The sequence below is a fragment of the Bacillus rossius genome, chromosome 3 (assembly GCF_032445375.1).
Source record: "Bacillus rossius redtenbacheri isolate Brsri chromosome 3, Brsri_v3, whole genome shotgun sequence".
NCBI classification, from domain to species: Eukaryota; Metazoa; Arthropoda; class Insecta; order Phasmatodea; family Bacillidae; genus Bacillus; species Bacillus rossius.
Window position 1 is genome coordinate 49187061 of NC_086332.1, and position 14972 is coordinate 49202032.

The following is a 14972-nucleotide window of genomic DNA, read 5'->3' on the forward strand; positions in this document are numbered from 1 at the left end:
TCTTCTGTGGGGGAAGGCATAAGTTCAGTCCAAACTTTCATTTCGGACCATTTTGGTCCAAACTGAGCACCTGGGCTGATTGTGTGTACACAGGGCCTCAATTCAATCCAAACAGTCAGTTCAGACTGTTCGGTCTGAACTGGGAGCTGAACTGATTGTGTGTGGGGGCTTTAAGATCTACCAGATTTTGATCTAATCCAAAACATCATTATCTCTTAACCATTGAATATTAATTTAAAAAAGGTTTTTAATAATTATTTGCTTAAAAAAATACATTTCACTAAAATAATTGAGCTGTGTCTAATAGCTTGTTCACCCCAGTTACCATAATTAACTGTTTTTAAAAAAATGTTTTGGCATCTGAAGCAATAATAGACACACTAACATACAACATTGATGCTTCCTGTAATATTCTTTGCTACCTTTAAGTTTCAGCCATACACCACATAAAATTCATCATTCAAGGAATTTTTTGATTTGTGTGACTAATCAATAAAAATATTCTGAAGGAATTAAAAAAAATATATATTTGAAATATTCCAAGTGTTGCAAAGTCTGCCCCTTACTAGTGATGCTCTGTTCTCAATTTCACTTACACATGCATTTGTTAATTATTATTTTAACTATTAGCAGTATGTTATTTCTCATTTTGCAGACGGTGTGTGTAGTGGACAATGCACAATTTATGGGCGAGATGTGTGCACAGTGGAGGACTCCCCAGTTTTGTGATCCTGTCATTCACCTGGATCCAAACACATCTCTAGATGTTAACTTTCAGTCATTTCTGTTAATGGAGCACTCAGTGCAGGTAAAATAACAACTATATCCTTTTGTACATGTTGTGCCTACCCCTAAGTTTCTAACTGTTAGGCATAATTCAAATAAATAAACAAATATATCAAGGTTATTAGCTTCATGTAGTAAATTTGAGATTTTTTTTTCAGCTGTGTAGGCTTGAAACTTGATTATAGTCTCACGACAGGTTCCTATCAGCAGTGTAGTTAAAACACTATTTTTTTATGAGCAGGAAACTTATTCTTAAGATATAAAGTTTTCTTGTAGAAACTAAAAATTGCCTTGTTAATGGCTGGGGCTGAATCATGATCTTGTCTTTTCTTCTAATTTGGACTTACGCATTGATTATAGTTACAGACTTGGGTATCATTTTGTTCAGAACATATTAGTTTGGGTTTAATTAATCTTAATAATTAATTATAAAAAATTATACTTTCCCATTACGATTCTAATGTTATGGACTCATATTCGTCTAAAAAAAAACCATGAAGTTTGTAATAGGGTAATATAGGAATACGAATGATGGTAAATGTTGCACATGTAATAATTGCTATGAGTTGTTATCTTCAGGTGGGGATTCAGTAGATTCATAGAATTAATTTTTGTATGTTGTTAATCAAGTATTGTAATATTGTAGTAATTGAGATTGACTGTTAGATAGTTAAATGTTATTTTGCATGAAGAAGTTATCCGAATTGCTGAATTGGAGTTATTCATGGAGATTACAGTTAGATGTTAAAACATTGCTAGTTTGGGTTCATGATTTAGACAACAATATTGTGGCGGAAGCCCCTCGGACTCCGTCAAATTCTGCAAAATGTCACTCGAAATAAAAATAATAAAATAACATCTTAAAAATCTTAAAAATTCAAGAACATTGGAAAAGGGGGGTGGGGAAGTAGAGCTGGTACAGGGATGTCTAACCTCCTTGGAACAGGGGGTGTAGGGTGTTCACTGAAAAAAAGTATTATTCATCCCACATCGTTTTAGGTTTATTTCTGGTAAACTATGACCAACACATAAATAAATACTCCTTTGAAATAAATAAACAATAATTTATCCTCTTAGCATGAGTATTAACTTTTAAAATGAAATGAGTAATGTTTACAAACACCTCGACCCATCCCTAGGCTAAATTAACGAAAGACATTTAACATTACTGGATTCCAAACTGCCTGTACTCCTGGAAAGAATTAAAAAATTAAGCCATTCTAACACGATTTGAAATACGCCTACATGCTTTACACGAGGTGAAGGAGAATTACGGGTTCGCCATTACTTACAACACCTTTGAACGGCAGCACGCAGCTACCAGCCAGGGGGGCTCCGACAGTCCTCAAATACCTCACCGAGAAGAACCACCCCGGGCGCACCCAGGGTGGCCCATTTATTAATTCCCCCTCACATCGTCATCACCTCGAGAACACACCATGCGAAAGCAAAAAACCCGGCCCGATTTCACAACACAACCGCCATGCCGCCAACCGACGCTATCCCCTCTCCACCGGTCATGCCAGACTCGCATTTCTTCCGCCAGATTGCGACACCAACACGGGCGCGTTCAGGCGTGCACCTGCGTGAAAACAACTACGCAGCGAAACCAACCAGGGCGGCCAACGCTCCCGGAGATTCCAGGCCACGATGTCGAAACCGCCCGCATAGCTGGCCAGGCCCTCAGGCGGCGAATCACGCCACTGTCCCAGAAAAACAGAGAGTGTTAGCAATCTACGGCGTCGAGAAGAAAAAAAACAACTGAGTGTCGCAAGCCAGCGTCAGGCACTCAAGCGGACTCACAAAGCACCACTTGCGCAAAACCAAGTTCAATAAACTCTTCATGTAAAATTTTACAGCGTGACAATATTGATTGTTTTTCGAATTTATCCTACGTTAACCATAGCCAATAAATTTTATTGTTGCGATTTTTTTTTTGTTGGTAATCTGTTATGAATTACTAAACAAAGTGAAGTGTCAAATTTTTTTTATTACGTTGCAGATTTATGCAAATGTGGGATAATTTTAGTTTTTCTTGATGACGTGATTTGGAGATTGAGAATGGAAATGTTGTATTCATGTTAGGCTTAAATTTTGTCTTTTATGTTTTATGATGAGATTAACAATTGAAGAATTATCTATTTGTGATTGTATTTTGGTACTGATAGAATCGTGCAAAGCTGGGAATCATTATTATTTTTGACATAAGCTGTATCTATTTACAACTTAGTACATTGTATTTTCTGTTAGAATTCCCTTTGTGATCCATTGAATGTGATTTACGTTGTTCACGAAATAACACTAAAAATATGTAATTATTAATGTCACACATGAATTATTTGAGATAATTTTTCATGTTTCTTTAATACACGGTGCCCATTCTGAGGATGTGAAACTTAGTGTTATAGTCCTCAGAGCTAATTGTAGAAATTGATTTTATCATTTTCTTTGGAACACACACTTTAGTTTGGTACATTATTATGTTAAAATACACAAATAAAACATCATAGTTCATAACAAGATCAATTTATCGAACATGTAGGCATGTAGGCATTAAGTTAGGCTCTTAATAACTCTGACATTATCTATAGACTCATTACGCATTTTAATAAGTATGTGAACTTCTTTAAACCAACTTGTATGCATTAAAAGTTTTATCATTTTCCGTACATTAACTTTATTATTCTTAGGTTTTTTTTATCATTGTTATGCTATTACAGTTATGCTTAATCTTAATATATAATCATATGTATACATAACTAATTCAGTTTATGTTTTTTTTTGTTATTTTGTAGTTACATAATACCTATGATTGTATTTGTATTTGTTGTATATGTTTTATTATATAACTCCTTGTTTTGTGCCATCATGTGTTCCCTGCTTGTGTGAGGTGCTGGCTGGTTGGTTTGTAACTGCTTGCGTGTGGTGCCTACCTGCACGGATGCTTCCTGTAGGTGGTGCCCACCTTTACATAGTGCAGGCTTGCCTGCGTTGCCGGGCCACATGCAGTGACTATATCTCTCGTGTATTTGTACATTTGGTATTTGTAGTTTTTGTCTTTTGTATTTAGTTTTTTCGTGCCCACCATAAAAGTGTCACAACTGTCGGTGAGCATGTCAAATATCTTAATAAGTAATGATTTGTACATGGCAGCCGTGAGTGCTTTATTTGATCCAGCAATGGCAGGCAAAAATCTGAAGTTCAGTGCCAAATTATGAGAGATGTAGAAGTAGTTACTTTTTAAAAAAAAATTATATGCGAAGATGACTTTGTTGACAGTTATCAAAACTTTCACTTACACCTAGTTATCAGCATCAAAAGCAACTGTGAAATTGGTCTTCAAATGCTCGTTGCTCTGAAGTTGAAGAAGCATAGTAAGCTTGCTGATGCAGAACTGAAGTGTGTGGGCTTAGTGTGTAGATGCTGAAAGAGAGAGACACACACACACACACACACACAGAGAGAGAGAGAGAGAGAGAGAGAGAGAGAGAGAGAGAGAGAGAGAGAGAGAGAGAGAGAGAGAGAGAGAGAGATATAAAACAAATATAGCTTGATAGTCACAGACTGCCCGGACTGAAAAAAGAAACTGCGGAAGTGTGTTCTGTGCTAACTCAGACTATTTATATTGTTTGTTGTGTGTGTATTATAATTTTATTGTAATTTTAGTATTTTATTCATTCCAACATTGATTCTATGTAGAAAATTTTCTTTTACTCCTTTTGTATGAGAATAATAGTATGCTAAATAGTGAAGTGTTAAATGCAATACTTTCATATCTACTTATGAGGCATGCCAGTGATAATACTACTGAACTTGTAAAACTGTGTTTGCACATAGAAAGTCTGTAAATTGTATGTTGACAGGCACATCCCAAGCTCATTCTAGCTTATTTGAACAATTTCAAAATCAACCTTTAAAAAAAGTCACTGCTCGCAATCTAACATAATCAAATGAAAAAAATGTCAGGCTGACAGCAAATCACAAAAAAAAAAGTTCGCAAACAACTTAAATATGTATATTTACCCGAAAATAATGTGATTTTGAATACAATGTGAACCCAAGCTTTTTGACTGTCAGTTTATTACAAATACTTAATGGAGTCGAAATTACATTTCAAACACCTAGAAATTAAAAATTATTGAAATTAGTAAATTTATAGAATATTTACTAGAGATTTTGTGATGCCTTTTCGTTAGTAGAGTGAATTACATGGCCTTTTTTGAAACTGCAAGCGGCAATTTAAAAAATAATTGAATTATGTGTCTGGAATATAAAAGCCATAATTCAGAAAGAATACTGGGAATTCCAGTGGTCGTCTGGGAGGGGTAGAAAGGAGGGGAGGAGGTAGCAACCACAGTGACAAGCAGAGGAAGTGAAAGGAACCCAGCAACAGACTCAGTTTGAACTGTCTCCCCTTCCCTTTCACGGCATTCCAAAGTGTTATCCTGTCCCATCTGTCATTCCTGCTGACCCTCCCTCCTAGGCAGATAGTCTAATTTCTGAGCTAAGATATCGCATTCTTCCATGGCAGGATGAAAGTTTGTGATTATGATATGAACCCCCCCCCCCCCCCCCCCCCCCCACTTTAATTTTTGTTGTTTTGGTAAACATCATGGCCTTAGTTTTGGGTAAATACAGTATCTTATTGAAATTGCTATGTTAAGGGTGGCTGGCTACTAAAGTAGTTTTATTTTCCTTCACAAACAGTAAGTTTTAGTCATAAAGTAACATATTTTGTGTTTGTGACTATTTGACAGTCCCACTTGATCAATGCTTGCAAACTAGTCACTAGGTCCATAAGAAATTTGAATTTTCCTTCTGGTGGCGGGATACTTCAAGTTATTTGGAAGCAAGGTTTCCAAAAACATTTTAACAAAGGTGAACCAACTGTACTGTATTTTACAGCATGTGGTTATAATTTATAGACTTCCAGAAAATATGAATGTGTTGTTAATGGTAACTGCTGTTTGGATTTTATTACATAAATCGTGAGTAGGAAGTATATGAAACATGTTTGTGTTGCACAGGTTAAAAATTGCCTTTTCTTCCGCGTCAACAAAGTAGTGTTTGATGACAGTACCGAGCACACACCGTATTGCAGTAACCTGACGTCTATTCCCTGCACTGTCCATTGCAGCAGCATGTTGGTGAATGATATCATCGCAGATGCTGCTCTCGGCAGTTCCATGCTGGCATTGCCCCAGTTCTGGGCCCTCTTAGTAGTCCTGAGTGTCTCCATGATTGCCATAGCCTCTGTCACGAGTGTTGGCGATGCTATTTGCTTCAGCATTTTAGGTGAGTTCTGAAAAATATTACATATTTTGTAATAAAGGTTGTGAATAATGTGTAATTTTCATTACCACATTCATTAATTGAACTTTCTATTAGGAATGAACCTCCTGATTATGACCCTGCGACAATGCTGGTACTGAAATTGGAGCTAAAACCTTGCATAATATTTTAGAAATCATTTTTAAAACTACTACATTTAAGTTTATCTTTCCAGTAATGATACACCAATCCCTCACTTTAGCACGACTAATATGTTCCTAAAAAGTTTGTTTTATCCAAAATCACGTATTCTGAAGCATTGGTCTCCATAAATAGCAAGGCTAATTTACTTAGGGCCGGTCTTACCATCCTCTGGACAAACTTCCAGGTAGCTACCCTGCGGATAAGCTACCCGGACCCTTTACCCAATGGTCCTGTCTTACCATCCCATTTACACCTCAGTGTAGCTATCTGGAACTTGCCCTGTGGATAGCGAGGATGTGTGTTAGGTTGGTATATTTTTGACAGAGATATTGAAGAAACGATTATTGTGATTGGCCCTCAGATTTTTATTTTATCTTGCTAAACATTAGAGTACCGAAGGCTTAGTGTATTTACATTGTGATGAAAATTCGCCCGGTAATTTTGGAATATAAATAAACACTTGTCAAGGAGAAGAGGTTACGGTAGTTTTAATTAGAATTTCCTTTCTCTTTAAAACAATTCTTGTCAAATAAGGCTACAGCTGTAATTCACACTGTGGCCATAGTTTCTGTTTACCAAGTGCAACAAAGAGGGGCAGCAAAACATACAAAAATCTGAAGCTCATGTATACGCAAACTTATGCCCTTTTATAGTGATGAAACATGACTTTTAAAATATACCCACCTGGGGACTTAAGTTTTACATGTGTGCAGTCAATAGTACCAATTACTTTTGGAAACTGGGCCATTTCGTAGAAATTTGTCTGAGCATTTCTTATTTCTTGCTCAGTCGATTGCATCCTAATGTATGCAGGTCTCAATGAAGCAATTCCAAATGTCACTTGTTTAATTATTCTACAAGCTGTTGCTTTACTGACACCTACAAAATCTCCAACACTGGATAGCATTGTTCCCAGGGCATAAAACCGCAGTGTCAGCAACAGTTTGTTCAGTGGCGAGACTGCATGATTTCTGGGGGAAATAAAAGCAACAAGATGACAAACTGTTGTTTACATGTAGGTTAGGACACTGGGGTAGGAATACAAAAATGCACTTTGAAAATTCAGAACAGCCAAAATAAAGCACATTCTGAATGTAATTTACAAAATAAAAGCAGGAATATTTTATTGAAGCGATGTTGACAACTTAAACATAATGCACATGTTATGGTCCGATATAACCTATAAACCTATCAGTTTCATTCAACTTTACAGAATATATAGCATCAGTGGCGTAGCCAGGATTTGTGTATGGGGGGTGTTAAGAAGCATGGCCCCCCCGTATTAAAGCGGGTGGTCCGGGGGGTCCTCCCCCGGGAAAATTAGGATTTTAAGGTGTAAAATAGTGCTATTTTAGCAGTTTTCGGTTCTTAAATTTAAATATTGTAATGGTAAAAATGTTATTAATTTTAAAATGAAATTTGTTTGAGTGTTGTATAAGAAATTAATTAAATATTTGGCGCTAAGGGGGGGGGGGGGGGGGGGGTTGAACCCCTAAACCCCCCCCCCCCCCCCTGGCTCGCCGCAGTATAGCATAAGCATACAATTGTAATGTAAAAACAAATGCATTTTTTGGTAAAACCAATCACCTGTCTGTTCGCGATCTAATCAGTGGTTCAAGCTCTTCCAAGTGCAGAACTGTATCTTTACTTAGCCTGAATCTCGCTAAAAACTCTTTATCGTTCCATTGGTTCAAATGGTCTGGTCTTTCTCTAAAAATACGTGGACCTCTTGCTAAAGCATTGATTACTTCAATGATCTCTTCATCGTTGTCATCGTCTCCAAAAATCTCACCAACATTATTGACGACATCGACGAACCCTGCTTTGGCCATTTAGATAAACGAGGGAAGAAAATTACAGTCCATGCACCATGTTTTGGCAATTGAACACAATTCAACACATTGCAATTAACGCGCCACGATGTGGCGCACAGATTATAAAGTTATCTGCCGGGTAGTGATTTACCCAGAGCTTCAACCTCCCGGTAAAATCGACAATTATTTATCTTCCGGGTACGCCTACTCATAGGTGGTAAGACGCATTTTGTCATTTGCCAAGGAGATAAATTTTACCCGGACCTTGCCAAGGGATGGTAAGACCGGTCCTAAGTGTTCCAAAATATGTAGGGAAATATTCTTTGCGTAGAATAACACTCAATAATAAATATTTCACACCATTTATCTTTATAAGCCTATCATAGAATACTTTGTATGACAAATATGACACCGCGTAAAAGGAGATAGTTATCATCAGTCGGCTGGTTGACTTATCTGCCCGGGCCTGACCTTCAACTTACGTTTCTTTCCTTTCCACGAACTTTCCAAACCATCCTTTTCTGGCTGTGAAACCAATATTGCTGTCCGGATATTTACATTTTAATTTTTCAAAAATTAAAGTGCTTGGTTTACATCAATCCTGTCAGACCAGTGATTTTTTTTTTCATTGCACCATTCATTTTACAACCTTTTCCATGTGAATCGTCTGTTAATTTCAGCATCAGATTTATATTATATAAACGTTTGATAGAGTCCTTATTTCGTATAATTGTGTACACTGTTGGCTTGCTTAAAACTAAAGTGCGACCAAAATAAGTATGGCCTTCATGACATTCTGCACTCCGTAATACTTCTAGTTTTATCTCAAATACTTGAACACGATGCATTATGCTCTCACTTGGAAGTCATGATTCCACTATGATTCCAACTCCAGGTGCTTACGCACGTACAGTTACCAGCAGACAAATGGGCAGATGTTGCTTGTGTTTGTGTGAGTTCTTTGCCACTGGCTAGACTGAGTTCATGACGGCCCGGTCTGACGACGGTCGGGCGACAACGGTATAGCACTGCGAAATACGTGCAGACGTAAAAACATTTGGTCCTTTACACTCCATAGCCACAACTTAACTTGCCATAGCTGATGTTTGTACAACAGCCGATAGCATAGTCAGACCTGTGCTAGGTATGTGCATGATGAAAATACATAGATTTGATACATCGATACGGGGCATCGATGTTTTCCGATGTATCAAATAAAAACATTAATGTTTTTTATACATTGAATAAAACAGTGAAATAAATAAATAATATATAAATATATTATAAATATTAGCATAGTAGAAAAATTAAACATTTATTTTAAATAATTTTTAATCAGTCTTCTTTTACAAAGGAAGTTTCTAGATTTTTTGATTTTTCAATTGAATTCTGAAGTATGATAAACAGAATACTCACTGAAAGAGGGGCACTATTTGGATTCTTATCTAATTATAAATTAAAAAGTCCAGTATGTTTTCTCTAAACTTTGCATAAATAGAATTTTATTGACCAGTTTTCCTTGTATTCTGTTACGTTGTTGATTCAAAACTTGTGAAGCTTTCGAAAAAAGTCTTTCTGATGGTACCAAAGTTAAATATTTATAAGCTACTTTGTATAATTTTGGAAAGTGTTTTTTATAATCAGATCATATTTATAATGGCTGTTCATTAAGCCGGCCAACCGGGGTCCTCAAGTAGACAGACAGCTCATCAGAAACACTTTATTCGGTCTTGTTTAATTTCCAGTTTCGATGAACTAATTTCTGATGATCGCTTTAAAGACTGAACTCTTCAGATGTTTTGTCCCAATTATTCTAATCAGACAGATTTTCTTCCACGAGGTCCCTCTTTATCATATCTTTGATCTTTTGAACGGCATTTGCACACATGTTCGATAGCACCTGTCTGTTTGCTTATTTCTTTCAATATGAGAGTATGTACTTCCATCACTAATGGTTCATCAATCACAGGGGATTGGGATTCGAGTTTTGAAATAATTAAGTGCACTAAAGGGATTACTTTACTACTGGTACACTATTTCTTTAGTTGCAGCTTCAAGTGAACGTAGTATGTTATGAAGAGATGACGCTATATTTAATTATGCACCAGTCAACATTGGAGGTGCTGCTTTATGGCACATCAATATATCACTCACAGCATTTTTGAGCTCCAAAAATCTTATGATGATATAATATGTGCTGTTCCAACGTGTTGGCACATTCTGTATCAACTTTGATTCAGCGTTCACTTACTTTCTCAAATCATCGCTTGCCACACAGCTTTGTTTAAAGAAAGTAACAATCATCTTTATTTTTGACAATATTTTTTTCCAATTCAGGAATTTTGATAATTGTTCAACTAAATTAAACGTGTGAGCAAAACAGGGAATATCGATGGCTTAAAGCACAGACATTGTATGTCCACTTTTTTTGGAAATTGAGGTTATGCTTTCATATGAAAGTTCAAGTTAATAGCTACTTCCTGCACAAATATTGTAAGTCGAAAACAATAATAAAGTATTAAAAAAGGACCTGGGGAAAAAAAAAAAGTATGTCCATACTTATTCATTATTTATATGCACACATGTTGTATGTCAACATTTTGAGCTATATTTTAACACTGAGCCATTTTCCAATAGGCATAAACATTGTATGTCCACCATAGCATGAACATGCAATACTTGTGCTGGCAATACTCCAGTTTCAAAAGCAGTCTTTTCGTACCTCAAGAGCACAGATATTGTATATCCAGACATACAATATCTGTGCTGTCATAACTCCTGTCTCTAGTCTTCCTTGCCTGGAATTAATTTGCACTGATGTTGCATGTCCGGACTTGCAATATCTGTGCACTCTGAGTGCAACAATCTAGATTTTAAGATACCTGTGATTGCTGTTATCTTTGATCTGTTTATTGTAAAGTGAGAGGGAAATGCTGTTGGTTTTTAGTGACAACTGACAGTTTATTATTGCGTGCTCCATAAGTCTTTAGGTATGTTATTTTAACGTGTTATTTATCCATTATGAATTGTGCCAAGAAAATGGTGTTGATGGTTGTGGCCAAAGGGACACAGAAAAATGATTTAGACACTTCTTCACATCAAAATATTGATGAGGAAGGTATTGTTTCTCCAGCCACCATGCAAAGTGAGAATTTGTGTTATGATACAGGTATGTCAACTGTGTATCAATGTACACAAAATTCAGATGTTGTAGTTTCTTCAAAATCTGACACCTTAGAGACTCTGGGATGTAGACTTGAATTAAACGATGCAAATGTTATATTGCTGCCTGTAGATGACTGTTTGGTAAAGAGTGTTTCTAACAAAGAACAGAGTACTGTGATTATAAAAAATGTACAGCCTAATGTAGTGTGTTGTGATCTACTAGCTTCAACATATGTTGCTGAAAACGCTGATGAAATACTAACCTTGAATGCCATTAACATCTCACAATGTGAGATAATTGAAGGAGGAGAATACATTGTTACTCAAGATGACAATAATTTCTCACAACAGTTAAGAAACAAATTTGTACATTCAGAATTTAGTCCCAGTAACAAATGAGAATGTCAATGGAAACATAAATATTTCTCAAGAGCCTTCGATATGGAAAATCTAATTAACACAAGATACACAAGATGCTTCACATGAATCCAATGAACTACCAAATATATACAACAATGAAGATTTGGCCAAAGGTTTGGAGGAAGAGACAGATAAGCCGGAGGCGCAGCAAAAGGATAACATCCATCGTAAAAGAAAAAGAAAAGCTGATCCAGATTCATGGCAAAGAAATATAAGAAAAAAACAATGCATGAGTGGCAAGACATACACAAGCAGAACAGGAAAAATAATAAACGAGAATGTTTTTCAGCCCATAGTTAATTTTAGCTGTAGATATCAGTGTGCAAAGCAAATACCACAAGAACTGCAAAAAGCACTATTTGAAGAATATTGGGACCTTGGTGATTCAGGGCGGCAAAAAGGTTTCATTTCATCTTTAGTCACAGAAGAAAATGTCAAACGACACAGGAAAAGAAAAGCAGACAGTGGTAGAGTGAAGAATAAATCTCGGTTCTATTCAATGCCCTGTGTTTCAGGTGAGAAATCGAGAGTTTGTTTGAAGTTCTTCTGTTCTGTACTTCAGATAAGTTTTCAAATAATTGATTTGGCCCTGAAACATCGTTCCAGCAGTGGCATCTATGTAGGGACAGATGGTCACATTGGAAGGCCTGCTCCAAATGCAACTTCAGAAGATAGGGTCAGGCATGTAAAGAAGCACATTGACAGATTTCCGAGAATGGAGTCCCATTATTGTAGAAAATATTCCAAAAAATTGTATCCCTCTCCGGAATTAAATGTCGCAGAACTCTATCGATTGTACTGCAATGAGTACTGTTCAAGAGAAAATATAATTCCAGTGAGTGAAAGTGTTTTCAGAGCTATATTCAGGTCCTATGATCCACCATTGTCGACATACACTCCAAAAAAAGATCGCTGTACCAAATGCAAACAATATTATGAAGCCACAGACAGAATTGGAAGAAGAATTTCAGAATCATTTCAGGAGAAAATCTGAAGCAATGATAATAAAAGAAGATATGAAAAAAGGAGTTTGTGAAAAATCTCAAATGACCATAACATTTGATTTGCAGGCAGTACTTTCCATACCATTTGCTGGAGACTCTCAAATATATTACAGATGCTAGTTAAATGTTTATAATTTCACAATTTATGATTCAGACAAGAATGGATATTGCTATTTGTGGGACGAGACCACTGGAATGAAAGGTGCATCTGAAATTGGTTCATCAATTCTTTTATACTTAAAGCAGTTGCCTGACACAATTACCCACATTGTCACGTACTCTGACACAGCAGGAGGCCAGAACAGAAATCAGTATATTGCTGCAATGATGCTGTATGCCATCAACAAGCTAGAAAACCTTGAGACTATTCCATTGACTATTCCATAGCTTTCACCATATTCGCAGCGTTATCAGTAACAACTGCAGAGACTTTGTCTGTGTCAAATCCCCAATCGTTGCAAGTTTTAGGAGCATTTGTGCTATATATGTATTTTGATGTATGTTTCTCATTGAGTTGATAAACTCCCATTTTCACTGATTTGAACGCATTGCCTAGACCAAAATGTGCCGCGACATCCAAGAAGGTAGTTAATGTGAGATATTCAACATAGGAGAGTTTTGATTTCATTAATGTTGATAGGACGTCATACTTGTCGTCAAACCACTGTGTCATAGTACATCTGTTGGGTATTTTATAATGAGGAGCAATAAATTTAAGCAAATTTTTAAAGTCTTTCCTCTCTACCACATAAAAAGGCTGATTGTCCTTACAATACATGTACTATACAGCATTGTTAATTTTTCTTGTCTTGTCACCTGTAACAGAAGTATGTAAGTAAATTTCTTCGAAACTATTTTTTTATTGACTGCTGAGCCTTTATAGGCTTTAAAGATAACTGCGTTGCAATCAATGTCCATAGTTGGGTCTGCTGGAGGTGTTGGTGCTGCATTTGATTTTGATGGCTTTGGATTTAGGGTGCTGGTGCTGGCACAATCAATAATTGCCTCTATCTATTTTGTTGAAGTACTTAGGCTTCATATATCTTAATCTAACTTTATCTGCATATTATTACTTTTTTAAATTCTAAGTCAGTAGCTCTTTGTGGACGTTCTTTATATGCCTCATTAAATTTGTAATGTCTCCAGCCATTCAAATAGTTTTTTGGCATAGTTACCACTTAGCAGTTTCATCATCAATTTTCTCATAATAATTTTAGACTACTTTTTTATTAGGTGGAATAATAAAATAATCCTGAAACAAAAATTACAGTTGGTAATTAATATACAGTCAAACCTCTCTGAAACGACCCCTCACGGTTCCCAGGAATAGGGTCGTAATAAAGGGGGGGTCGTAATAGATGTTTTCTGAAATTTTCAGTTTATTTCAAACCTTTCCCCCCCCCCCCCCCCCTTTCCAAACCGCTACTCGCTAAGAAACCAGCCGTACAATGGCAGGATGCTGTCACTCACAATGCTAGACGGCTTTGCTTTAAACCCACTTCAACCTTCATGACAAGTCCGTCGCCCTACAGGCCACCTCTAAAGAAAGTATGTCAAAACAGTGTTTATTTTTACTGGTTAGTTTACATGTACGTTTTCTGCTTGCCGTAGTTAAATACACTAGAACCCCGATGTCACGAACCTCGGATTTAACGAAGCAGTGATTTTACGAATACATTCTCAGGAACCGTCAAAAAATCTGATATTTTGGCACCAAAACAAAAATAATTGTGGAAAAAATGGTAAAACTCACAATAAAAGGTTATAAAAAGTAATTATATTTAACACGCAGCACATATTTTGTGTAGGTTTATAATAATCGTACTAATGTTCGTATAAGAAGAGAAAAAAAATCGGACATTCTGCTTAAAAATACGGCAGCAGAAGCTTGTGCAACGTAAGTGGGAGCGCGGGAATCTCGTCTATACAGGCTGGCGGCAGCACAGGCGGCGGATGCACGACGTAATACGGCCTACCCTTTTCCAGATTTCAAGGTTCATCCCTCCCAGGCATTCAAACCATCGTGTCTATCTCCCCCTCCTCCCTCATCGTCCTTTGGCATGTGAAACTCAACATCCTTCCTCCCCTTCTCCAAACTGCGTGCGACAAAAGTCAGGTTTGTATAGTCCATTTCTGGTAAAATAAAAAAAAATTTAAGGGCCCCCGCGACTAGGGTTACCAGACGTCCGGCAAAAGGAGGACATGTCCTCCTTTTTATATATTTTTTTGCGTCCGGCCGGATTTTCCTTAATGCTCCAAAATGTCCGGCTTTTTTTATAAAGTGAGATCATTCCTGCAGTTACACCAT

The 14972-nt window shown here is 36.7% G+C and overlaps 1 protein-coding gene across 2 annotated transcripts in view; it reads left to right on the plus strand.

Annotated features, from left to right (window-relative positions):
* LOC134530654 (major facilitator superfamily domain-containing protein 6-like) overlaps positions 1–14972 on the plus strand; it is a 63410-nt gene that overhangs the window by 14144 nt on the left and 34294 nt on the right. For both annotated transcript variants that reach the window (XM_063365688.1, XM_063365689.1), the window contains 2 exons: positions 656–808; positions 5814–6081. In XM_063365688.1, coding sequence (XP_063221758.1) covers positions 656–808; positions 5814–6081 — 421 coding nt within the window. The remainder of the gene's footprint in view (positions 1–655; positions 809–5813; positions 6082–14972) is intronic.